This window comes from Camelus ferus, chromosome 9 (assembly GCF_009834535.1).
Source record: "Camelus ferus isolate YT-003-E chromosome 9, BCGSAC_Cfer_1.0, whole genome shotgun sequence".
Taxonomy (NCBI): Eukaryota; Metazoa; Chordata; class Mammalia; order Artiodactyla; family Camelidae; genus Camelus; species Camelus ferus.
In genome coordinates, this window is record NC_045704.1 from 21435379 (window position 1) to 21461252 (window position 25874).

The following is a 25874-nucleotide window of genomic DNA, read 5'->3' on the forward strand; positions in this document are numbered from 1 at the left end:
CCAGCATGACACTAGCAGCCACGTTTTCACCATTTTTATTCATTAATTTTGTCAGATGGTTTAGTGGGGTATGTGAGGGGAGATGGGCAGGAGCTGTCCTCCCCACCCCCTGTGCACAGGTCAGGACATGCTGAGGGCTCCTGGAAGGAGAGGGAGGACAGGGAGTCAGCCTAGTCCTCAGATTTGTGCGAGAGCCCCCAGGATGGAGGATGGTGGGAGGATGGGCGAGCCCGTCAGCCAAGGGTAGGGAAGCTATGGTCACAGGTTAGGGACCCACATCAGAGGCAAGTTACAAAGTTAGAAACCTGGGGTAGAGGTCAGGATCTCAAGAATACAAAACAAGGGACTGGGTTGGGCCAAGGTCAGTGAGGGGGAAGAGAAAGAAGGTCTCTCCCAGCTCTGGCTCAGCAGTAGCTTCGGGTCTGGCCCTCAGAGTGGAGGGACCAGCTGGGAGTGGGGTAGGGGGGTGGGGGACCAGCCCCCTCCCTTACTTGCCCCCCATTCCTGTACAAGGACCCCCGGTGGTGCTCAGCCCTCCTCCCATAGGCTGGTGGGGCTGCCCTGTAGAGCAGGAGAGGCTCCGGAAGGCCCCAGGGCCCAGGCACCCTATGAGGGGCGTGGTGGCCCCAGGGGGCCCGCTGTTTCTGGGGGAGGCGGGGTGCTGGGGGACCAGGATCAGAGCGGCTTCGGGGGTGGGCCGGAGGGGAGGAGGAGCTGGAAGAGGCAGGTGAGGGACCTCTGGGCCCTAGGGCTAGGTTGACATAGAGGGGTTCAGGTCTGGTGGGGCGCCGGGCAGGGTGCTGGGGGGCTGAGTAGCCAAGGGGGTCATGGGGAAAGCAGGAAGGCGGTGGTGGGTAGCTGAACAGGAAGTCGGGGGACCTGTGGAGTGGCGGTGATTGGCCAAGCATGCCATAGGAGGCATTGAGCCTGTCTGGGGGCATGGAGCGCAAGGGACTCCAGGACCGGCTGGGGCCAGAGTAGAAGGACCCCTCGCCCGCCTCAATCTCATAGTACAGGTTCTCTCCCCTGTCAAGTGGTGCAGGAGGACCTAGAGGACTCCTCCAGACTGGGGCTGGGGAGCTGGGCTGGAAGGATGGGGAGCTGAGGGGGTACAAGCCTGGTTTGCGGACCCCAAGGAAGGGCGGCAGGCACTCCCGAGGGGCTGAGAAGAAGCCAGGGGTAGGAACCTGTTGGGGGACAGAAAACAGGAACTGGGCTGCTGTCTCTGGTGCATCCCTGTACCCCCAACCCCTCCTGAGCTGGGCACTGACCTGGGCAGGGCCTCTGGGTCCCCTCCTTGAGGTTCCCATGGGCCGCTGGCTCCTGACCAGGCTCCCATCACTTAGTTTCCTTGGAAGGGAGGGTGGGGGTCCTGGAGCCCAGGCACCTGGGTGGGCTAAGGACTGGGGAGGCAGCCCACTCCCTGAGGTCCCAGGTGGTTCAGCGCCCACCTCCAGGGACAGGGAGCGGTGGAAAGGGGAGTGGGGAGCAGATGGGGTGCTCTCCTGTTCCTGTTGGCTCTGTCTCTGGGCCACCTGCTGAGCCCGCTCAGCCAGGGCCAGGGCCATGAGGCGTGCTGGGTTCTTGGGGGGTGGGGGCGGGGCCCCCCCAGGGCGCAGGAGGGACAGGGGTGGGGGCAGCAGCGGTGACTCCATACCAGGACCTAGGAGAGGAATGGGAAGAGGAGTCAGCGGGGTCTTGGGCATAGCCTCAGGGTCTGTAAGGGTGTGGGGTGGGCTGGACAGGACTTACCTTGCTGGCCTGGTGCTCCACGGGGACCAGGTAGTGCCAGCTTGCTGCAAATCTCCTGTTGGCAGGTGTCACTCAGCTGGGCCTCAGCTCCACGTAGCAGCAGGGGGATGAGACGGGGGCGCAGGCCTGGGCTGGGGCTGAGGGCTGGCGTTGGGGTGGCCGAGGCGGGTGTTCCCCCAGCCCCCAGCAGCTCCAAGACAGCGGGTGGCACCGATACAGCCAGGGGCTCTGAGATGTCCAGGGCAGTGGGTGAGGCAGGGCTGGTGGGCCCACGGGGTGACAGAGCCTGGGGGGTTGCCCTGGGTGGGAAGGCAGAGGCGGGGGCCGGGGGGGGCCGGGCTGGCGGGAGGTGCAGGGTCCCCTGGGGTGGGGCTGCTGCAGCGAAAGGTAAGGGGATCGAAGTCAAGCCCCCGGAGCCCCTCCAGGCAGCGGGGTGGGCTGAAGTCCAGCTCATCACCATCATCTAGCCAGGCTGAAGTTCGGTGTGAGGGGGAACCGGAGAGTGCCCCCAGCCCAGCTGCTGAGGACGAGGAGGACGAGGAGGAGGAGGAGGCAGAGGAAGAGGAGGACTCAGATGACGACAGGCTCTCGCAGGAGCCAGCTGGTGCTGGGCCCACAGGGAAAGCATCACTGCTGGAGTGGGGTCGCCGCAGCCTGTGCAGCCTCTGGAGGCCTGGAAGGGCAGTGTGGGGGGCAGTTAGGGGTCAGGGGACAGAACGTTACATACCCCTATACAGCAGTGAGAACAGGGCACCCCTCAGTAAGTTGGGGGAATAACAGGAAGAGGCATGTCCCCGGCGCCCCCAGATAGTGTCACAATGGCTGGGAATCCAGGGACAGCTGTTCAGACTCACGGGTGATAAAGGAAATGAATGGCAAGTCCATGAAAAGAAGCATTCCAGACGCAAAGACAAGAAGGAAGTGTGACAACCCCATGGGCTGTGAGCATGAGACCAGCAGGATCTTGTACCCAGAAGCTGGAGGACAGTCTGGGGCCACCACCCCTGGGAAACTCTTGGGCCTTGTTTTGTAGAGTTGGATGTGAGCATACCGTACAGTATGCACCTCCACTCCTGGGTGTGCTCCTCAGAGCCCCCAGATGCATCGGGAGGAGGAAGGACAAGCAACTCCCAAGGGGATCCCCACACCTGGAACACTAGAGAGTGATGCAGAGGAAGCAGCCTGAGCTACACTCAGCAGTGCGGGCGGCAGCCTGTAACGTAGTGGTGAGTGAATCCACTTACAGCACAATACCCTTTTTAATGATATCTTTCAATTAAAGTTTCAAAACAACTAGGACATCACAGTGTTATTGGTGCCTACACTTCTACACCTGTACGTGATAAAACCCGGAAAGCAAGGGGATGAAGACATCAAATCTAGGGGATGCTTCTGGTAGAGAGGCAGCAGGTGGGAGGGGGATGAGCTCACAGGTGAGGTAGTGGGGCTCTTTTAGTTCTCGTTCATGGATGTTCATTATATTATTTAAATTGTTTTTCAAAAGGAATGATTAAAAGACTGAAGGGACTTTGCCTGGACCAAGGGTGAAGCTTTATCCAACTCATTGTATGTACGGTCCAGATTAAAAATGAAAAAACCCTCAAGATCCCTGTTTCTGAATACATCATTTGGAGGCCAGCTTGGGGCCCCAGTCCTTCCCAGCACCACCTGGGCACAGGCATGGTCCACCCAGTGCTCACCAGCCCCGCTGGCCTGTGATGACAGAGACTCCTCACTCTTGGCGGATCTCAGTGTGACTGTGTCAGGTCGGTTGCCTGCAGAGAGTAGAAAGGTCACAGGGGCCTCCAGAGCGCCTCCCCAACCACCCCAACTGCTCCACCTCTGACCTGAAGGCTGCGGTCGGGCACGGGTGCCCCCTAGCCAGGGCAGAGGCTTCTTTCGGGGGATGCTGGGGCCCCGGCCCAATGCAAAGAAGGTCTTCCAGCTGCTACCCCCAGGCTTCCGCTGTTTCTCGCCTCTCTCCCCTTTCCTCCTGGGGTTTGAGTGAGACACAGGAAGCAGGCTGAGGAGCTGGGACCTCCAGGCTGGCCCCTTCCATCCAGGGCATCCCACTCACCTTTCCACAGGTGAAGCTGGGGTCTTGGGTGTTGTGGGCTCGGTGGGTGTCCCCAGCCGGCCCTGGGTACGAGCCTGGGCTTCCTCCAGTGTCAGCAGGCGAGTGGAGGGGCCACTGCCCGCAAGAGACTTGGGCCTGGGGAGGAGGCAGCGGCCTGGGGAGTCGGGAAAGGGGGCAGCTATCAGCCCCAGGGCCATTCAAGGTCACAGGCAAAGCCAAGCGCTACAGCCCAAGCCCCGGCCCGCAGCGTGCCCACCCGGGCTGGCAAGGCAGGGGGCCGGGACGGATCAGGCGGGAACGGGTGGGCAGCAGGCAGGTGAGGAGGAGGAGTGAGGCAGAAACGAGCTGATGAGGAGGCAGCTCCCAGCAGCCAGCGAGGGCAGCGGCTCTGGCTTCAGTTACCTCGGCCCAGTGGGCCCTCCGACGTGCTGAATCCTGACTGGGCTGGGGTCCGGGGCAGGGCGGGGAGTCTGGGTGGGGCCCAGGTGGGGTCAAGTCTGGGGACCTCCCACCTCCTCCCAGGTGGACCCATGGCCCCACACGCCCCCAGGAGCTACAAGGGGTGAAGGAAGAACGATGTCCGGGCCAAGAAGTGGGGATCCTGAGCGTAGGAGCTGAAATGAGAAGGGTGGGGAGGGGAGGGAGAGGCCGGGGCGGGGTCCTCAAGGAGCCAGGGTGGAGGTCTTGCTTCAGTGGGATAGGGATGGGGCTGGGAGCCCACCTGCCCTCCCTCTGCAGCCCTGACAATGAGGGGCCAGTAGCCAGGACATCAGGGCTGGGATGGGCATACCTGCAGGGTCGAGGCCAGCGGAGGTGAAGGTGTCACTGAACAGGACGTCCACGTGGGTGAGCAGGAATTCCACCACCACTGACTGCACCCGCACCTCCCGGAAGGCTGCTGCCCCCCCCAGCCCCACTGACTCCAGCTCCATGGACCTGAATGGGAGGAGGGGGAGGGTGGCCGGGTGCCTTGAGCACCAGCTGGTGGGTTCTGGCCAGGCAAGGTGGGGAGCCATGGGAGCAATGACTGTCATTCAATGTCTCTGACCTTATCAAATTGATCACACCTAGAACTGGATTCTCAAGCTTTCCCCAAACCTGCTCCCTCTCTGCCTATCCCATCTCAGTCAGTGTAGTTCTTCTAGTGGCTCAGGCCAAGCACCTTGGAATTGTCCTCGACCCCCCTTTCCCTTACACCCACATCCAATCTTAGCAGACCCTATGGGCTCCATCCACAAAATCTATCCAGAATCTAAACGCTGCTCTCCTACTGCCCCCACCGCAGACTAGCCTCCATCCTCTCCCTCCTGGACCATCATACAGCCTCCTCACTGCTCCCATCCTGGCCCCTGCAGCCTGCTCCCCACGCACAGCCAGAGGGATCCTGTGAACCCTTAAGTCAGCTCAGGGCCCTCCTAGCTCAGAGCCATCCCCCGGCCACACCTCACTCCTGAGAAAAGCCAAAGTCCTCACCAGGACCCACGACCTGTAAGTCACTCCCCTATCTGGTCCCCCGTCACCTCTCTGACCTCATCATCTCCTCCCCCTCAACCCCTCACTCACTCAGCTCCAGCCACACTAGCCTCCCTGCTGTTCCTCCAATATACTAGGCCTTGACCCAGCCCCAGGACCTTTGCACTTGCTATTCCCTCTGCCTGGTTTGCTCCTCCTCAGATATCCACATGTCCCTCCTTCACCTTCTGCAGGTATTAACTCAAATGTTACCTTCTCAATAGCATCTTCCCCATATACTTTATTTAAAATTCTAAGCCTCTACATTCTATGTCTATCTTTATTTTTCCCCTTAGTTCTTATACCTACCATCTGATGTACCACCTATTTTATTTATTTACTTATTTGTTTCCCGGGAAGAACTGAACTCCTCCAGAACAGACAGCTTGCCTGTGTTGGTCACCATCAAATCCTTTGGGGCTTACCCTGCTGCTGGCCACAGAAGACTTCTTACTGAAGCCTTCCCTACCACTCTATCTAAAAACTTCAAATGCCATAATCCTGCAACATCTCCCGTCCCTGCTTTGTAATCTTTCTCCTTGCCACTCGTCACCATCAGACAGTATACTGCATTTCTCTCTTAACAGTTCACTGTCATCTTCTGCATGAGAATGCGAGCCCAGAGCACAGGTTCCTGCTCACCACTGTGTCCCCAGTGCTGAGAACGGGGCTAGCATACAGGAAGTGTTTAATAAGTATGTGTTGGGTGAAATGAGCAAGAGAACAAAAGCTGGGTGGTTTTCTGGTGTGGGGTAAGGGTAGGGGGAGACTGGAGGCCCAGCCTATGGCAGAGAGGCGATGGGGGAGGCTGGTGAGCTGCCAGCTTACCGTAGCAGGTTGGGTGCCCAAACGATGGCCAGGTTGCGGGCATGCATGCTGGTGTTGGCACTGTGTCTCGCCATGCGGGCCAGGTGCCTCAGCAGGTATTCCAGGGTCCTGGGGGTGGGTGCAGAAGGGGCCACCTGAGCCTCAGCTCCCTTGGGAACCCACCATAGCCCTTCCCTGACCCTTCTGGTTTACCTGTAGTGCGGCGGGGGCAGCTGCTGGATGACGTCGTGGACCCGCACCAGGCGTTCCTCCTCCCCGGGCACTGACATGGCTTCCTGAGATTGTGCATGGGTGTGATGGGGTCCAGGCTGTTCGCAGCCCAGCGCCCTCCCCCCTTGCCAGCTCCCTTACTCACGCTGAACTTGCCGTAGAGCTGGTACGTGAGCAAGGGGTTGGGCAGCTCTCGGAAGTAGAGCTTGCAGAGGGAGGATACACTGTGGATGTCCTGCAGGAAGGCGGGGCCGGACAGTTCCGGGATCCTTTCACTGTCAAACTCATGCCTGAGGCCACCAGGTCAAGGAGGGGAAGATTCGGGTCAGAGCTGGCCCACCTGGCGGTGTCCTTCCCCTCCTCTCACAGTGTCTACAGGTGGGTGCCACCCTCTTCCTGTGCTGGGCTCTTCAGAAGCAGAAACTTACTGAACCCCCTCCCCACCAACAACCCTGTGTGCCAAAGACAAGGGCACCCCATTTTACAGAGGAGGACGCTAAGGCTCAGGTGGGAGATGCCTCTGCTTGTAGCCACCCAAGGCTCTCTGCCTGCAGAGCGTGACTGTGCTCCTTCCACCAAATTGTGCCATTTTCCTGGCTCCAAGAAGTCACTGGAAAATGCAGGTGAAATCCCAGCGGGCCCTGCTCACAATTCTGTGGGGTGTCCCACCCTCCCAGGTCAGAGCTCTGCATGTGACTTCTGCCTCATCTCTCACTGCCCCAGACTCTGGGCTCTCACCTGTCAGACCCTTCACCCTGCCTCACTGCTTCCCACCTCGAAGACTGTCATGCACACTGCCCCACCTCAGCTCAGAACCCCTCCTGTGGTTCCCTCCTCACTCCTGGGAAAAGCCAGAATCCTAGCAGCCATCCAAAAAGCCCTGCATGCTCTGCCACTAGCTGCTTTTCAGACATCATCTCCTGCTGCTTCCCCTTGTGCTGGCTGTTCCATCCACCGCGGGTACCCATGTGACTCGCGCCCTCACTTCCTCCACGTGAGGTCTCCTCCAGCAGGCCCTCTGTGCCCACCCTATTTAAAACCACAATACCTTTCCCTGATTTCCTATTATGATCTTCCTCACCCTGGTCTTCTTTGCTCCGTACCACTTGCACCTATTGTAAACTCTCTCATTTCCTTGTCTCTCCCTCCAGCACGCGGACCCCACGAGGGCAGGAGTCTCTGGCTGTCTCCTTCACCACTGCACCCCCAGTGCCTAACGCCTGGCAGTGTGGCAGGTGCTCAGTGAAGGCTGACCCCTCCGCTTCGAATGCTCATTCTATGCTCACCTTTCAGACCTCAGCTGTGGTGTCACTTCCTCAAGGAAGCCCTCCCTGCCCCCACCCCGCTCCAACCCCGCCCTATGCCCTCCTAACTCCCGATACCTCTGTGTCCCCAGCACATGGCACAGCGCCTGGAACAGAGTTGATGCTCAGTAAATGTTTGTGGGGGGACAAGGTTGGTGCAGGGCCCTCACCGTAGCCTCTGGATGTTGGACGACACGCCGGAGAGCCGGTAGATTCCATCCACCACCCCGTGGGCCTCAATAAACTCAGAGCAGCAGCGAAGGACCTGGGGCACTGGGAGAAAGCAGCGGGGTCAGGGCTGGGCAGGTCGCATCATGGATGGGAGAGGTGGGCAGGGAAGGTGGGCCCAGCCTCACCGTCCTGGCCTGAGTTGCTGAGATGCTCTCCTAGGTCGCAGCCAAACACCCTCTGCCGCAGGATGCCCCGCTGCCGCAGCCGCTGCCGAGAAGGGCGGGAGCGCATGAAAGTGCGGAGGAGGCCGGCCAGCTTCCCACGCGGCCGGGGCACAGCTGTGGGGGTAAAGGCAGGACACACAGGGTCAGGGCAGCCACCAGTCTGGTTGAAGGGGAGGGCAGGGGCCTGGCCCGTAGTTTGCATTACCTGAGGTCAGAGAAGAGATACCCTGGGGAGCCGGGACACCACCTGGGGGACCGTCAGCATCTGTAGGGTGAACCATGGGTAGAAAGGATAGCTGGCAGACAAAGGATGCAGAAGGGCCTCCCCGCTTTGCCCAGGGCACTCACCACCCTTCAGTCCTGGACTGGGCCTCTCTGTGAACAGCTCCACACATTCACTGGGGAAGAAACCGACCTGAGGAGGGTTCAGGGTCAGTGACTGGGCCACCTGAGCTGGCAAATGCCCTGACCCTGCCTGTCCACCCCATGCCAGGCTCACCTGGAAGCCCCGCTTGCCCCGCCACCAGCTCCGATCCTCCGTGGGCGGCATGTCAATCACTGAGACGATGTCTCCCACCTGGGAGTGGGCAGGTGCGAGGATGGAGGGTCAGAGAGGGCAGGGCAAGTGGGGAGCCTCGCTGGGGTCTGCTCCCCTACAGCCTCACCTCAAAGGACAGCTCGTCTGGTGCCTGAGCTGTGTACCGTTTTACCACATGGGCAGCGGCCACCGCGGGGATATTGAGTGAGGCCTCCTCAGCTGAGGAGCAGCCGCCGGCCGTGGTTGTCCAGCTGAGATAGAGGGGGAATGTGGCAGGAAGAGGCCAGAGGAAGGCGGTAGTAAAGACAGAGAAGGTTCCTCTCGGCCAAGTGGAGGTCACCACCTGTCCCCCACCTAAAAGCCCCTGTCACTGAGAGCTATTGATCAAACACCTCCAGTCGTGCATCTTGCAAAACAAAGCCCCTTCTGGTCCCAGGACTCCCCTGCCTGAAGTCTTCCTGATACACCCCTGCACCCTCACCCTCCATAGCTGACACTGCACATCTGCTCTCCAAAAACCTGCTGCTTTAAGTCACTCTTAGCTTGGCATTTTGTGCGTTAGAGCCAAACCTATTTTTATTTTTAATTGATATACTTTGGAATTCTTACATCCCCATAACCCAATATCTGCATGTGCACATGCACACACACACACGCGCGCGCTGCATTCTCTTTCACAGGCATGCGCCCACGCAGACACTGAAATACCACTGCCTCCTCCACTCCGGCTCATTTCTTTCCTCTGCCCACACACCCTCCCAACCTGGTTCTTGCTCCTCAGACATGCCTCATGCACTCCCAGCTCCAAGCCCCCTGCCGGACCCACCTCCATCCAGGTGAGCACAGGCCCACAGTTGAGGTTACTGTCCACCAGTCCTGACAGGGTCTCCAGGTACTGTAGCAGCAGTGGCACCAGCATCTGGGGGCAGGTTGTCAAGGTGGGCTTTGTGAGGAGACCCTAGGAAAGCCCACTGCCCTCCTATACCACCCGGGCTTGCCCCTGGCAGGGCTGAAATTCAACTTGAATGCATGGGTGTCGCTTGCTGTTAAGTCCTGAAATGTGCTCATATCAGTTGCTAATTAGGCTATGCCAAGCCCCTGTGTGCCCCCACTGGTCTGGCCCTGCTGACGCTCCCATGGAACACCCTGGAACTCTCCATGATCCTAAAACCAGAGGGAGTCTCCAGAACCCTGCTGCAGTTGTAAGACCTCTGATTAGTTGGGACTCGGGCCATACCAGTGTTTAAATATTTATCTATCCTCCTGTCTTGATGGTTTCATACATCGCCAATGAGAACACACCATGGCTGAGGTAGGGCTGGGACAAAAAGCAGTTTACCTGGGCAGCCCTGGCACCCTCCGGGGGTGGAGGAAGCTCTGGGAGGCAGGAAAACCTCCGGTCAAATATGCACCGGTGGAGGTGGGCGTCCAGGGAACGGAAGTCATCATAACTGCGGAGAACTGGCCAGGAACGGCCCTGTGGGTGTAGGGAAGGACAGAAGGGAGCAGTGGTTCCACTACACTGAGCTGAAGACCATGGCAACCAGTCTGCCAGGCTAAATGAGGGGCAGGGGTGGCTGGGCTCACCTGACAGGTCACCTGTACCCCAAACACCAGCTCATTCTCTCCAGAGAAACTGGGGCCTTCACGCTCTGGAGACAGCAGGAGCTGTAGAGGGATACAAAGGCCCAGGCGAGGGCCTCACTCTGGTCCCAGTTCCAACCTCTCCAGATTGGTATTATCTAGGGATGGGTCTGTGTCCCCCTCCTGGGCCTCCCCAAAGACAGGGCCTGGTGATGTATCAGTCAGAGTACAGGGTCCTGGCACAGAACACACACCTAACAAAAAGTTGTCATTGAACTGATAAAGGAAGAAATGAATGAATGAATGAACAGCTCTCCCCTTCTGCCCTGCGGCTCTTGCCCAGGAGCAGCCTGTCCCAGGGATCGGTTTCAGGGGTAAAGTGGCTGAAAGTGCTGGGTTGGGTGGGATCTGACCTTCCCACCTGGGTACAGACCCCATACCTGAATGTGGCCAAAATCAACGTTCTCGTAGTGAAAATGGGCACAGTCTGCCAGTCGGGGGAAAGGACCCCGAGGAGCCGAGAGCCTGGGGGACAGGTGATAGATGAGCAGTGGCTCCTGTGCCTGGCGCCTCCCTCCGAAGCTGAGCCTCTCCCTCACCTCTCACCTCTTCCCAGGTTTCCCCTTCACACTGGGCCCGCCAGTGGGAGGCAGGGGCTGCACGGAGCCCTCCCCTGGGCCATCCAGGCTGTCAGTGCTGCGAGCCTGGAGAGTAGAAAGAAGAATCAGAGGCCCCCAGAGATGGGAGCAGAGAGACAACGGGCGCATTGTTATCTGTCAGTCTGGGCCCGCAGGCCCGAATTGCTCTACGCACTGCCCTAAGCATGGAGTAGAAGGGTAGGTCAGGGGAAGGTGAAGGCGGGGCTGAGGGAAGGGCTGCTTCTTCGTGTGTGGCCTGCGGTGGGGGGCTGGAAGAGCAGGGACCAAGGGTGAGTCAGGGAAAGAGCAATCTGGTACCACCTCTCCCTGTTTAAAACCCTTCCATAGCCCCTGCAGAGCACAGTCTCCCATATGCGCCTCTGCATGCCTTTCACTGATGTCAGGACAATCACAGCTCCCATCTTATCAGTCTTCCTGCCTCCACTCTCCCTTCCTGCCAGCTTCTTCGCAGCAAGAGCCAGTATAACTTTCACGAAACACAAATCTGCCTCTGTCTCTCCACAGATTATGGCTCTTCAATGGCTCCCTGTTGTCTTTTAAGATGAAGTCTAAATTCTCTGGTCTGTTTACCTCTCCAGCCTCATCTCTTCACATTGCCTCCACTTCCAGAGCTCTCAAACTTCTGAGAGTCCAACAAAAGCACCATCTTCTCATTTCCTTCCAGGCCTTTGCAAAAGCTGTTTCCACTGCATGGGACACTCTTCCCTATCCTTTCACTAGGTTCACACCTCCTCATCCCTTAGGTCTCAACTCTCCTGTTCCCTCCACTTTGAAGTTCTTCCTGACCTTTCAGACAGTGTCAGGCCCCTCTTCTGGACCCCTGCATCCCCTGAACCTCCCCCATCCAAGGCTTGAGGATGCTGCCTGAGCTTCCCTCATCGCAGCCCTGAGCACTGAGATGTCACCGTCTGGTGACAAGTCCATCTTCCCCCACTGGACTGGGGCTGAGTTCCTAGTTCCCCAGCATTGCCCAGCACACAGCTGGGCACAGAACTGATGTGCCTTACAGGTAGGGTTGTGTCTGATTCCACTCTGAGTCCCAGGGTCCAGTGCCAGTTCCGGTCGAACAGGAGGGGCTGGGTAAAATCTGATGAATAAATTAACCATCTGCCAGATGAGGATTCTCCAGACTGGGCTCTAGCCTCTCCCTCCTTCATATCCCTATGACCCTGACTTCATCCTTTGGGTCTCACCCTTGGGTCTGCCCTCCTCCAGCCCATGAAGTTCCTTCCCCAAGGCAGGATGGGATCTGACTCTTTCTGTGCCTGGAGCAAAGGGGCTACACAGAGGTCTCAGTGATAGTGAAGTGAGCGAATGAGAGAGGGAATGGTTGAATAAGCAGGAGCAGCATGGTGAGAGAGGGAGACAGCCGGGGAGGGTAGATGAGGGTAAGAAAATGGAGAGGCCCCTAAGGATCACATTGGGGGTACAATGCAGGCTTGGGATTGGGGTGGAGAAAGGAGGAGGGGAGCAGCTGGAGAGGCTGAAGTAAAGGTTTAGGCTGATGGAGGGTAGGGGAGGGTTGGTTGACAGGGACTGGGATGGGGTGAGAAAGATGAGAAGAAGAAAAGGGTCAGGCTGAGGATGGAGCCTGGTGGGGGTGGGGCTCAAGGATGAGAAAAGGGCTGGAGGTATGAGGAGAAGGGGGCTAGGCCAGGGAAGGGTGGAGGTTGGGATGAGGAAGCCGAGGATGGCTCTGGGATAGGGGCTGGTGAAGGACCAAGAGAGCCTCAGCGGGCCCCTGCTGGGGCCACTTGGAAGGATGAGGGATCCTTCCCTGAACCAGCCCTTTTTCCTCCCAAGTCTGGGGCTTCAGAAACAGTCACCCCCATCCAGGGCGTGGAAGGGGGATGCGCGCAGAGGGGGCGGGGCCGGGATAAGGACTCGGGCCCAAGACCAGGCCGGGGGTCTAGAGGGACAGCGATGAGGGGTGAGGGGCGGCGCAGGGCGCAGGGCGCAGGCCGCAGGCTCGGGCGGGGCCGGGGGCGGGGCGCGCGGGGCGTGGCCCCGCGCAGACAGACTGACTCGCAGACAGACTGACTCGCCGACAGACTGACGGCCACGTGGGCCCCTCACCACCATGGTCGCGTAGCCTCCTCAGGCGCCGGCCGCGCTGGACCCCTCGCTCGTCGTCCTCGTCGCCGATGCCGCCGCCATGGCGACACAAAGGGGAGGGCGCGAGCCGCGCGCGGGCGGCTGCAGGCCCCGCCCCTAACGGCTGCCCATGGCTCTGGCGCGCGCGCACCACGGGGGCGGGAGCAGTGGGGACTCGGCGCCGCTTCTCATTGGCTCCACCGTTGGCCTTAGGACTACGCCCCGCCCACCTGGAGGCTTTTCATTGGCTTCGGCTTGGGTCCCCTCCCTGGGTCTGTCTCTTCCGTTCCCGCCCCGCGAAGTTTGACAGCACCACGCCCATGTCTGCTTTTCATTGGCTGTCATTCCCCTCCTGAGACACACCCCCAGGTTCTTTATGATTTGCTTTCAACATTTCTATCACTAAGCAGTGGGCCATCCCCATAGTTCGCTGTCAGTGACCGCTCTTCTGACACTCTTAATTTGATTATCCCATGGCCTCAGGGCTTTTCTCCATCCCCTAAGTATCTCTTCAAAAGTCTCAGTCCTCTAGCCCCACTCTGTCACTTCTGCCCCGCCCCGGCCCACAGAATACTGTTTGCCCATGGATGTTTTTCAGACTCAGATGCCCTGCCTGGGACATAACCCTAGGCACTCTGCGACTTGGCCTCCCCGTACCCCCTGGACATTTTCCTTGCTTCTTCCTTTAGTCTCTTCCTCTACTGCTTCTTACAGGCTGGCCTCCAGCCTTGACTCCTTTTTCCTAGGAATAAATTTAGATCTGATGCCAGGATGCGATCACTCCTCCCATAATGCCAATCCCAATCGTTCCTGCTGTTGACTGCGGCTCAGAAAATACTCTGTACAACTCTTTCTCCAAGAGGACCTTCCATTGGTCATGTCCTCAACAAAGCCCTCACCTCAGAAGGTACACACTTGATCCATTCCTTCATTCATTCAAAAACTCTGATCACTTAATTTGTGGATATATCAGTAACCAAAACAGGGGGAAATATACCCCGCCCACATGGAGCTCAAAAGTTAGTGGGAGAAGACAATGAACAAAATAAATGTTTTAAAATATAGAATATTAGAAGGTGATTACGTTCTATGGGTAAAAATTAAGCAGAAAATTAAAAAAAAAACTTTAGGGTGGTGGGTATAGCTCAGTGGTAGAGTGCATGCTTAGAATGCATGAGGTCCTGGGTTCAATCCCCAGTACCTCTATTAAAAAACTTTTTTTTTTTTTATTAAACAGAGATTGGGGAAAGTGAATGGTGAGGATCCACTCCTGAGTTGAGAGTCAGATAAGGTGAGTCCTAGTCTTGCCCAACGTCTTGCTCAAAACCCTCTCCTGCCCTCAAAGAGGATGAAACCAAGAGATTTTGCTTCAATGGTCAGAAACTAGGATGAGGTGGGGCAAGGCTGAGCCACGGGGTGTGTGTGTGTGTGTGTGTGTGTGTGTGTGTGGTTGGGAGCCATTTCCCTAAATTAGCATGACCCTTGGCCTTTCCAGAATAACTCTCAAAAACAACCAGTAACCTGAAAAAAAATTTATTAGGAAAAACAGAATTTGTGCAATTCAAAGTCGTCTGGCCTCAAAAGAGTCTCTCTCCCTCTGCAGCCGCATCCTTGGGGATCCAGGAGGCGACCTGTCTAGAGGAGACTAAGCTCCCATGTCTTCAGTCTGGCCCAGCAAGCGGGATAATTGGGCATCCACTTTCCTGGAAAAAAGCCAGGGCAGTAGAGGCTGAGGTGTATGCTCAGGATTGGGGTCTGGAGCTGTAGACAGTTCTGGGAAAGGGGCTCAGGAGAGGTGCACCAAATGAGGATCTCAAAGGATTCGGGGTTTTTTATCCCGGTGATGTTCACCTTTTCTGCCGCCGCAGCTCCGCCCTCTGAACCCTTAGCACCTGCAGTACAGGGTCGTCCTGGAACTCGCTGCCGTCGGAGTCTGGAGGAAAGAGATTCGTGGGGGCGGGAATCATAGGGTGCCGGACTGCCAACCAGATCTGGGCAGCCACGCGCACCTGCGGCGCACATCTGCTCACCTTCCGCGGCCTGCAGGAGTCTGGCAGCCTGGGAGAGCAGGTCCTCTGAGGGGGCGTGGCCATCACTAGATAAGGGCGTGGCCACGACCTCAAGCGACCCAGTCTTAAGTGGAGGAGGCGGGGTCTTGACACCTGTGGCCGCCTCCTCAGCTGGAGGGGGCGGGACCTTGGGCTGCAGATGCTCGGCTTCAGCAGAGGGAGTGTCTTTGTTCTTTCTAGGCACAGACCCCGATAGGGGGAGCATGGTCTTGGCATTCGCCTTAGACTGACTCGGCGGGGTCTCTGCCTGTGAGAACCGTGATTCAGACAGAGGGGCCGTGACCTCTGAGCGAGGGGATGTAATCCTGGTTTGAAGGTGTGCGGCCTTGACTTTCCAAGATTCAGCCTCCCGTGGAGGAGGACCGCCAGGGCGAGGAGGCGTGTCCTCCAGGCTATCGGGAAACAGCCGAGCCGTTACTACCTGGCCCACGGCGCCTCTGAGCTGCGGGCCCGGCCCCTCGTCCGCTGCCGGCCTCCCGTCCGCTGCCGTGACTCGCCCAGCAGACTCCCGGCGGCGCGGGACTCTGCTTCTCCAGGGCTTGGAATCCTGTCTCTCGAGCTCGGCAGGGATGCTTGGTGCAGGGGTAGGCGAGCTCTGGGGGGTGGCAGGGGGCGCAGGAGTGGAGGCAAGGGTCGCAAGGGTGGAGGCTGGGGGAGCAGGAATGGAAGTCGGGGGCGCCGAGGTGGAGACGGGGGGCGTGGGAGGAAGGACCCCAAGAGATACCCAGGGACTGGGCTGCGGGCCCCAGAAGAACCCATGATGACTGGGGCCCCAAAAGATATGTGGAGAGAACCCCGGAGGAATAGGAGGTCTTTCCACATGGAAGGCTTCTGGGGGAGGAGGCAGAGCCACACTGCTCCCAAGTGGGATGTAGTTAGGCTGGGTTCTCAGGGAACCAAGGGTCTCCGCAGGAGCAGGAGGGGTCTGTAGACAGATGGGGGTAGGAACCTGAGAGGGAGAGAAAGGATAGGGGGTCCTCAGTCCCCCTCAGCCTCCCCCTTCCTCCAATTTCTCTTAGGATCCCCCCTCCAGCCCCTTCAGGCTCCTCCCTCCCCAATCTCACCGTAGTGGTGAGGGCAGGGGTTCGGGGTAGCACCCAGGTTCCATCACCCTGGCTTCCTCGAGCCTGTTCAAGTTTCCGCCGCTGCCGCCACTGGTACAGAATGTCATCCTCTGGCCGCAAGGGTGCCTGGGAAGAGGCCGGGGTTGGAGAAGGGATGGGGGCAGGTGCTGGGGTTGCTGTGGAGTAAGGAGAGGGAAGAGGGGGTAAGGCAGGGCCTGGGGTGATGATTACTGCAAAGACAGCCTGAGCACATACCCTTTGCACTGGAAAGTGAGTCATTCAGACAGGCTCTCCAGATAATGTCCCAACTCCTCTGTAGACTAAGAAGTGGGGCAGAATCAGAAAAGAGAGCACTCATGGGCTTCTCAGCCTGTCATCATTCAATTCTTCATTCATCAATAAATGTTTATTGAGCTCTTACTATGTGCCAGGCACTGTTCTGGACATTGTAGTTACAGCAGCGAACAAGACAGAGCCTCCAGAATCTGCCCAGTTTCCCCTATATTACTGCCCTCACCTGCCAACCCCACAGCAACCTCCTCCCTGGTTCCTGGTTTCCCTTCTCGCCTGTCCTCCCAAACTCTTCCTGCCTGCAGCCAGTGGGAGCATGTGAACACCTGAGTCAATTCAGAGCCCTCCGGGGTGAGAATCCTCCCCAGGCTGCACCTCTCTCTTTCCTCAAAAGCAAAAGCCTTTGCATTTGTGGTCCCCTCTGCCTGAAATGCTCTTCCCTCGAGTACCCACAGGGTTTACTCCAAGTCTTGCAGATATTTGCCCAAGTGTCACCTTCTTAGTGAGGCCTTCCCTGGCTTCTGTACTCAAAACTGCAACAATCCCAGCCCTCCCACTCTCTCTCCTCCTTTCTGTTCCATTTCTCTCCTTAGCACTTATCATCTTCTAACTACTAAATATCATACTTCTTTGCTTATTTACTGTTCATCTCTCCCTCCACAATGCCAGCTACATGAGGGCAGCAATTTTTTTTAATTGAACTATAGTTGATTTCCAGTGTTGTGTTAGTTTCTGGTGTGCAGCAAAGTGATTCAGCTATACATACATACATACATATATTCTTTTTCATTATAGGCTATTACAAGAAAGATATTGAATATAGTTCCCTGTGCTATACAGTAGGACATTGTTGTTTATCTATTTTATATATAGTAGTTCATATCTGTAAATCCCAAACTCCTAATTTATCCCTCCCCCACCCCCTTTCCCCTTTGGTTTGTTTTCTTTGTCTGTGAGTCTGTTTCTGTTTTGTAAATAAGTTCACTTGTGTCATTTTTTTAGAGTCCACATATAAGTGATATATATTTGTCTTTCTCTGTCTGACTTACTTCACTCAGTATGATAATCTTTGGGTCCATTCATGTTGCTGCAAATGGCATTATTTCATTCTTTTTTATAGCTGAGTAGTATTCCACTGTGTTTATGTGTATATACATATATGTACCACAACTTCTTTATCCAATCATCCATTGATGGACATTTAGGTTGTTTCCATGTCTTGGCTTATAAATAGTGCTGCTATGAACATTGGGGTGAATGTATCTTTTCAAATTAGAGTTTTCATTTTTTCTGGATACATGCCCATCAGTAAGACTGCTGGATCACATGGTAACTCTACTTTTAGTTTTTTGAAGGGATCTCCATAATGTTTTCCATAAGGGCAGCAATTTTTTTCTGTCTGGCTATTACCATATCCCCAGTGTCAAGAACAGGGCCTAGTATCATTATTAGTGGCATAAATGCAAAATGAACTGTTTCTTGTGCTCCGTCCCAGTGCCCAGCCCTTGCTAGGGATACAGCAGTGACTAAGGGCAAGGCCACTGGCTGCCCAAATAGCCATCATACCCAATTACCCAGAGCATCATTTCATCAGTCATGATCTACCATTACCTCTCAGAAGTCCTGCCTCCTGATGCTGCACAGAGAAGGGGGCATCATCCAGGATTCCTCCTCCCCTCCCCTCTGTGTCCTGTGATTCTACTTCCCAACCTGGCCCATTCCCTCTACTCTGCCCCTCAGGCTCTGGCCCAGGCCAAACTACCATTTTCACTAGGTGTTGACAGCAGCCAGAGGGGGTTTGTCAACACCGAACAACGAGCATATCTCCTCCTTGCTTAGAACCCTACTGTGGCTCCCCAAAACATAATCACCAAACGCCTCACATGCCTACATGGCCCCATGTAATCTGATCCCCCCCCCATCTCTTCCAACTTATCGTCCACTACTCTTACCCCTGGCTCTTTCCTTTTCTAGTCCATCGTCTGCATCATGTTTCCTCTCACCTCAGGTCCTTTGTACATGCTGGGGGAGGCTACTGTCCCCACCTTCATCATTCAGGTCTCCACTTCAATAGCACCTCTTCTGGGAAGGCCTTTTCTGACTTCCCAGCATCACAATCCTCTCTGGCATGCCCCTTATTTCTGCTTACATTCCACATTTGTTTGTGGGGTTATGTAGCTTTTCTTGGCCCCACACTAGCTATGCCATGAGGACCATGAAAGTGGACCCACATATGTTGGTTCACTAAGGAATCCCCAATCCTGCTCACAGGCTCATACACAATAGGTAGTCAATGTTTGTTACATGAAGGAATGAATGCATTTAATTTGCAAAACAACCATGAGGGAGGTAGTAGTTTTATCCCCATTTTACAGATGAGAAAACTGAGGCTCAGGAAGGAGACACGAATAAAAAGAGAAGCTTAGAAGGAGCAAAGAATCAGACAAGCAAGTGTGTGGACAGGATCACACAACATGCACAAACACTGCTCTGTTTTCTGTGCTTGCCTGTCCCCCCCTCACGGGAGTCCCAAGAGATGTGGAGAACATCTGTCATGTTCACCACTGCATCCTAGGACCTGGGGCACAGAGCAATAGTAATGACAATGATGACAGTAATAGTAACCCAGGTCCTTAATCCAATCTCTGAAATCCTGGGGACAGAAATTTGAGAGTTCAACAATTTGCATGTTTTAGCAAAGTCGCATGGTATGTACAGTGTTGATAGGAGTCTAGGTCAGTACACCAGACTCAAAAACGTTGATATTTGGTTGAACAATATGAAATTACCAATATTCAACCATTTTTCACTTACAAAGACACAAACATTTTTTAATTAATTTTTTTTTTTACTTTTCATAGTTTTCAATTAAAAGTTACTGTATAAATTTATGACTGTTCAGTGCAGCATCTATGGATTAAAAAGTAAAAATGACTTTCACCCCTTCCCTAATAACACTGCTCTCCCCAGAACAACGACTAACAATTTAATTCTTCCGTGTCTTTTTATATTTATATACAGGTATTTTTCTGTTTACCTTATTTCCCCTTTCTACACTTAATTCCCTTTCTATCTAAACAAAGACAAATTTTATATGGCTCAATATTATATATCCATAGTAAAAAGTATGACTATGTATTCCCTAACTTCAGACTATATTACAAAGCTACAATAATCAAAACAGACACATACATAAATGGACTAGAATAGAAAGCCCAGAAATACACCCACACTCTTATGGTCAATTAATCTACAACAAAGAAGGCAAGAATATATAATGGAGAAAACTCTCTTCAGTAAGTGGTGCTAGAAAAACTAGACAGCTACATGTAAAAGAATGACATTAGAACATTTTCTAATACTGTATACAAGAATGAACTCAAAATGGATTAAAGATCTAAATGTAAGACCTGAAAACAAAAATCCTAGAAGAAAACATAGGCAGAACACTCTTTGACACAAACTGTAGCAATACTTTTGTGGATCTATGTTCTAAGGCAAAGGAAACAAAAGGAAAAATAAACAAGTGGGACCTAATTAAACTTAAAACCTTTGTATAGCGAAAGAAACCATCAACAAAACAAAAAGACAACCTACTGAATGGAAGAAAATATTTGCAAATGATATGACTGATAAGGGGTTAATATCCAAAATATATAAACAGCTCATATAACTCAATATTAAAAAAAATTTAAAAATGGGCAGAAGACCTGAATAGATATTTTCCCAAAGAAGACATACAGATGGCCAACAGGCCTATGAAAAGATGCTCAGCATTGCTAATCATCAGAGAAATGCAAATCAAAACTACAATGAGATATCACTTCACACCTGTCAGAATAACTATTATCCAAAAGACCACAAATAATAAATATTGGTGAAGATGTGGAGAAAAGGGAACCCTTGTACACTGTTAGTGGGACTATAAATTGGTACAGCCACTATAGAAAACAGTATGGAGAGTCCTCAAAAAACTAAAAATAGAACTACCATATGATCCAGCAATTCCACTCCTGGGTATATATCTGAAGAAAACAAAAACATTAACTTGATAAGCTACATGCACCCCAATGTTCACTGCAGCATTTTATTTACAATAGCCAAGATATGGAAGCAATCTAAGTGTTCATCAACAGATGAATGGATAAAGATGTGGTGTATTTATACAATAGAATACAACTCATCCATAAAAAAGAATAAAATTCTACCATTTGCAACATCATGGATGGAACTGGAGGGTATTATGCTTAGCGAAATAAGACAGAGAAAGACAAATACTGTGTTATCACTTATATGTGGAATCTGAAGAATAAAACAAATGAATGATGTAACAAAACAGAAGCAGACTCACAAATACAGAGAACAAACTAGTGGTTACCTGTGGGGAGAGGGAAGAGGGAAGGGGCAAGATAGGGGTAGAGGATTAAGAGGTACAAATCACTATGAATAAAATAAATAAGCTACAAAAGATACATTGTGTAGCATAGGGAGTATAGCTAATATTTTATAATAACTTTAAAAGGAGTATAACCTATAAAAATTTTGAATCACTATGTTGTATGCTTGAAGCTTTTATTAGTATTATAAATCAGCTATGCTTCATTTTTAAAAAGTATAAATATTCACCCTAAATAAGATAGATATTTCTTTTATTTTTATTGCTATTTTTTAATGGAGGTACTGGGGATTGAACCCAGGACCTTATGTATGCTAAGTATGCGCTCTAGCACTGAGCTATACCGACCCCCCGAGATAGATATTTAGATCATAAATACTCTTCATACTATTTAAGTCAGATTTTGCTGGCAAATCAGGTATGGTGCCAAATTTGCAAAAATCCTGATTTTGGAGCTCTGTGGTCAGAACTACAGACAGGGGTCAGAGGGAGAACCAGCATACTGGTGATAGCTACTGTTAACAGAGCCGTGCTAAGTGCTCCAAGTACTCACCAACTCATTTACTCCTCACAACACCCACAGCAGAGAAATACAATCATTATTCCTGTTTTAAAGTTGGGGACATGAGGCTCAGAGGGGCCCAAGATCACACAGCTGGTAAGCTGCAGAGCTGGGATTCGCACCCAGATTGCCCTCATCCTTGCCTCCCAGAACTTACCTTGTGCCTTTGGGTCAGAGCCCTTGATGGAGTCAGGGTTGAAAGTCATGGAGAAGGGAGAGAGGCCATCAGAGCTGATGGGGAATGAGGAGCTGCTGGCATTGCCAGGACTGAGGGAGAAGGAGGAGATGGAGGCCTTGCTGTAGGGAGAAGGCAGAACTGAGGCAACAGGGGTCTCAGAGACCCTGGGCCAGGCCCGGGGAGGTAGGTGTGGGGAGGGGAAGATGGGGCGGGTGATGCACCTGCGCTCGAGTAGCTTGGCAGCTCTGCTTTGCAGGCTCAGTGTCTCCAAGTCCAGCAGGGATGAGTTCCACGTGTTCAGGCTCTGTGAGGTGAGAGGGGTCAGAGGCCAGCCCCTCTTCCAAAGGCTGCAGGGAAAGGGGCTCTGGACAGAGGGACTGGAGGCAGGTCTGCACTGCACCTCATACCCTCACATGCTGACTTAGAATCTGCTCCTCCTCAGGAAAAGAGATCCAGTTTTCCTCTGTGGAACCTCACCCCTCAGTGCAGTCATTGTTATGGTAGAAGGGCTGACTCTACCTTCCTGACAAGACCTGGCTAGTCACAACTTTCTGTCCTCTGGTTCACAGTGATCGGCTCAAAGATGAGCGAATGAAAGTAAGCCCTGGGGCTTTGGATGGAGCTATTGGAAAAGCCTTCGTTTCCACTGGAGTAACTAAGTACGTTAGAAATGTAGAGCTACTGGGGCCATCTTAGCTATTTTGAGGGGAAAGCCTACCTCAGATTGAGCCAAACAAAGAGGAACAGAGCACCAAGAGAGTTGAGTTCCTCCCAATATCGTTCAAACACCTAGATCGAGCTATGCCTGAAAGCATCTCTTTTGGATTTCTTGATTGCATTAGCCAACAAATCCCCCCTTTTTTGTTTAAGCTCCCTTGAATTGGGGATTGACTCTAGTTCTATTCCAGGGCTGGTGCTGTCAGTTAAGGTGTGCAAGGGAGGGAGTAAATGGGGGTGTCACCTGCTTTATATCCTGAAGGGGGGCCATAGCCTTAGCCTGTGATGTGCTGGCCACCTTGGCAAGAGTTGGAACTGCTGTGTTGGGTCTTCCTTCTGGTTCACTGGCTCCTGCTGAGAAGCCCCAATTGATTTAGGGGAGGGAGGCCAGGAGGAGTAGCTGGGAGTATCGCTCAGGAAAGGTTATAGGTCAGGAGAAGATGAGACTGAAGAAGGTACCTGCTGCAAGTTGACTGCTAGGGTCTGGAGATTCAGGCTGTAGCCACCAAAAGTCAGCTGGGGTTGGGCCTGCAGGCTGGCGTTCCTCTCGGCTTGTGGGCTGAGCCTGGCGGAACCGGTTTATGTACCTGTGAGCATCAGAGAACTGGGAGGTGGGTGGGATGAGGGGGAGCCAAACAATAATAACAAAATAATCACAATAGCCAATGTTTATCTAGCACAATGGCAGCACTTGGGAGTTGTCCCTCAATATCTTGTTCTCGTTTCTTATATGGTAAAGCAATATTATATAAGATGATAAAATCCTGGGCACATAGCTATTTTTCTATAAATACATTTACCAGGTGCCTTTGTAGCTTTATGGCCACATAACTATGTCCTTGACCATCAGATATGAGGAGATGTGATCCTGGAAAGTAAATGTGGCTTGGAGCCATTATGGTCCATGAAGGAAAGGGCAACAGCCTAGGGAAGGGAGAGCAACAAGATAGAAGGAAATTGTGCCTCTGATGCCTCAGTTAGGGGCTGCCATATCAGTCCTGGTTGTTTCTGCCTGGACCATTAGGTGAGGGAGAAATACTCTCTTGTTTAAGCCAGAAGTAATTTGGGACTCTTTGTTACAGCAGCTGAACTTGGATCCTACAAATCCAAGTGCTCACTATGTGATGAGCATTGTTATAGATGCTGTGCAAACAATAACTCATTGAACACTTAAAACGGCCTTAGAGGATATGTGATATTAATATTCCTAATTTACAGATGAAGAAACTGAGGCCAAGATCATATAGAAAGTTAGTGACAAGGCTGGGGTTTGAACCTAGCTCCAGAGATCTTAATATCATGTATGAAATGTGATCCCAACTCTGGCTCTGGTTATTATCATGAGATGTCTGCCCCCATTCCCTGATCCAAACCCTTCTTTCCCCCTAGGGTTGCTGGGACTTACTTGGCCACTACGGAGTCCCCACTGTCAGTCAGGATGGGTGGTGGGGAGGCTCCCATCTCTCCCTCAGTGGTGCTGGGTGGGGAAGAGGTCCTTGAGCTGGATGGCCAGGATTCCTCAAACAGCTCAGGGGAGTTAGGACCAGTGGCCAGAGCCTTGGGAGCTTCTGGGAGCCTGGATTTCTGGGACCTGGATGAACTCAGGGTCTAAGATAGGGGAGGTAGGGAGAAGAAAAAGTGAGGCCTGAGTTATCCCTGTAAGGGAACAAAGTTACATATGAAGTGTCATTCCATAGGGGAGGAAACACCTCTCACAATGGCAACAACTCAGAGTGATCAGGGCTGTAATAGGGGATCCAAGTGGTAGAAGACAGAATAAGGGCAGCACGGTGGGGAGGAGAGGAGACAGTCTTTTAATCTCTCACCCCCATCTCTCATCACATCTTCCTTGCCTCTAGTCATCACTCCCTTGCTACTGGGCTCGCACACAGCACTCCCTTTGGGGTGTCCTCACCTTGGACACCTTGGGGTGCCAGTTCTGGCTTCGGGATGTCCAGTAGTGGCTCCGACGACCCGGGGGAGCATCCCCAAAGGGTCTGTCTTGGGTGGAGAAAATTGGCAAGCTGCAAAGAAAGAGGGGTTTGGGAGGCAGAGCATGGTCACTGCAGCCCTGTTAGGGGCAGTGTAGTTGGGCGTGGCTGGGAAGAGGAGGGCTGAACCATGCAATTCCCATGGATCCCTGGAAGAGATGAACTAACTCCCACGAAGCACCACTGCACATTCAAAATAATGATACTGGAGGCACGATTCCCACCAGCCCTCGGAGCGGCCTCAAAAGTGAAAACTCCAGGAACTGTTAGCAAGTGATTCTTAACCCTGGATCCAGGCTAGAAGGAGTCTTTTAAAAATACAGGTGAGCGGTCCACACTCCAGATTCAAAGAACCAGGATATCTGGAAGGGGTCTAGGTATCCACATACATCTTTTTCTCAGAGCCCCAAGTGCTTCTGAAGCTCAGGTTAAGAGCCAAGGCTAAACCCGATCGCTGTACGTTTCCCATAAGCCCTTGGGACTTTAAGACGAAAACGGTAGATGGACTACAATCCCTATAGTCCCTGGGATCCGCCTAAGAAAGAAAGGTAAAAAATAACACCCATGGGAGTCTGGGGACAATTTCAAAATTAAGAAATTTAATTCTCAAGATGCCCCTGGACACTCTTAGAGGTAAAAAAGCCTTTGGGGCCACTTAGAGGAAAGTAAAACGCTATGGGACCCACAGGATGGTGAAATTCAAGGCAGAAGCAGTTTAAGGCTGTGGAGCACCTTGGGAGTTGTAGTTCCAGTGCGGCTGAGAACGACAGACTCCGGACCCTAGCAAGCCTGACCCAAGGCTGTGTTGCTCTCACCCTTGGTCCTCTCCAGGTCTCCTGTAATCCCCGGAAGAGTGATCGGCCTCACCTGCGGTCCATCCCGCAGCTACCTCGGCGATTCCGCTTACTCCGCTGGGTCACCGGACTCAACCGGAGCGCATCTCTGTCGCTTAGCAATGCCCTATCAGTCCCTCCCCTCTCTGAGAGTGCCCGCGCGGGAAGAGAGCGGCCTCCAAGGTGACCAATGATAGAGAGGAAAATAAAAGTAATTTCTCACAATTGGCTGTAACGTGAATGAGAAAGCATGTTTGACTGGAGAATCGTAGGGCGCTGCAGTAATTGGCAAGCCAGTGGACCAATGGAAAGGATCTCACAGGTAGGCGGGGTTCCAATGTACTCTCACTTTTCTGTAGTCGTGTATTCTAACCACTCCCCTTCTTGCCGCATAAATCTCAACCAGACTCCAGTCTAATGACGGTTTTTCCCGTTGCAGGGGCAATCAGATAATCTAGCCCCTCTCTATCGCCGTCTCTCCATCAGTCCAGCTAGCCTACAAATCCCACCCGATCATCTAACCCCTTCCGTCTTGCTCCATGAGCAGCTGGTTGCTCCAAGTGCCAGGCCTGGGCTCCTGGCCGAGGTGGCAGGATCAAAATGAGCTATTTCGGTCCCCTGCTCGCGGCCCCCGGGGGGCCAGCCTGGACTCTTCGTGCCTTCGCCCACTGGCTGCTGCTCACCTGGCAGACCCCGCTGCCCTACACACCCGAGGCTGAGTCAGAGGCACAGAATTAGGCCCGGCTTGCTGGGGGGCTGGGCCCAGGGCCCTGCTGAGATGGGAATAGGGTCTGTTCTGTGTCCTCCTGACAGCCTGGCC

General features: G+C 53.5%; 2 protein-coding genes and 1 non-coding gene across 3 annotated transcripts; 1 reads left to right on the forward strand and 2 right to left on the reverse strand.

Moving 5' to 3' along the window:
- Positions 1-19: 19 nt before the first annotated feature.
- On the reverse strand, positions 20-13092 carry ARHGAP33 (Rho GTPase activating protein 33). The gene is given in 23 exon segments (XM_032488052.1): positions 20-1663; positions 1753-2083; positions 2085-2425; positions 3453-3527; positions 3600-3745; positions 3830-3983; positions 4620-4765; positions 6170-6277; positions 6362-6444; positions 6525-6669; positions 7854-7956; positions 8040-8192; positions 8284-8343; positions 8427-8493; positions 8578-8655; positions 8744-8833; positions 8835-8867; positions 9443-9535; positions 9956-10093; positions 10204-10284; positions 10641-10725; positions 10807-10904; positions 12936-13092. Coding segments are annotated over 23 exon segments (3873 nt in total). The 5' UTR covers positions 12942-13092; the 3' UTR covers positions 20-404.
- A 995-nt stretch (positions 13093-14087) lies between these two features.
- On the forward strand, positions 14088-14159 carry TRNAS-AGA. The gene has a single exon. It is a non-coding gene; the product is annotated as a tRNA-Ser (tRNA).
- A 317-nt stretch (positions 14160-14476) lies between these two features.
- PROSER3 (proline and serine rich 3) lies at positions 14477-25370 on the reverse strand. Its single transcript, XM_032488068.1, has 11 exons — positions 25089-25370; positions 24146-24254; positions 23636-23838; positions 22690-22817; positions 22475-22584; positions 21735-21817; positions 21493-21632; positions 16087-16262; positions 14984-15971; positions 14805-14886; positions 14477-14656 (listed from the first exon to the last, which is right to left on the reverse strand). The coding sequence occupies exons 1-11, from the start codon at positions 25097-25099 to the stop codon at positions 14599-14601; spliced, it is 2088 nt and encodes a 695-aa protein (XP_032343959.1). The 5' UTR covers positions 25100-25370; the 3' UTR covers positions 14477-14598.
- Between the last annotated feature and the right edge of the window lie 504 nt (positions 25371-25874).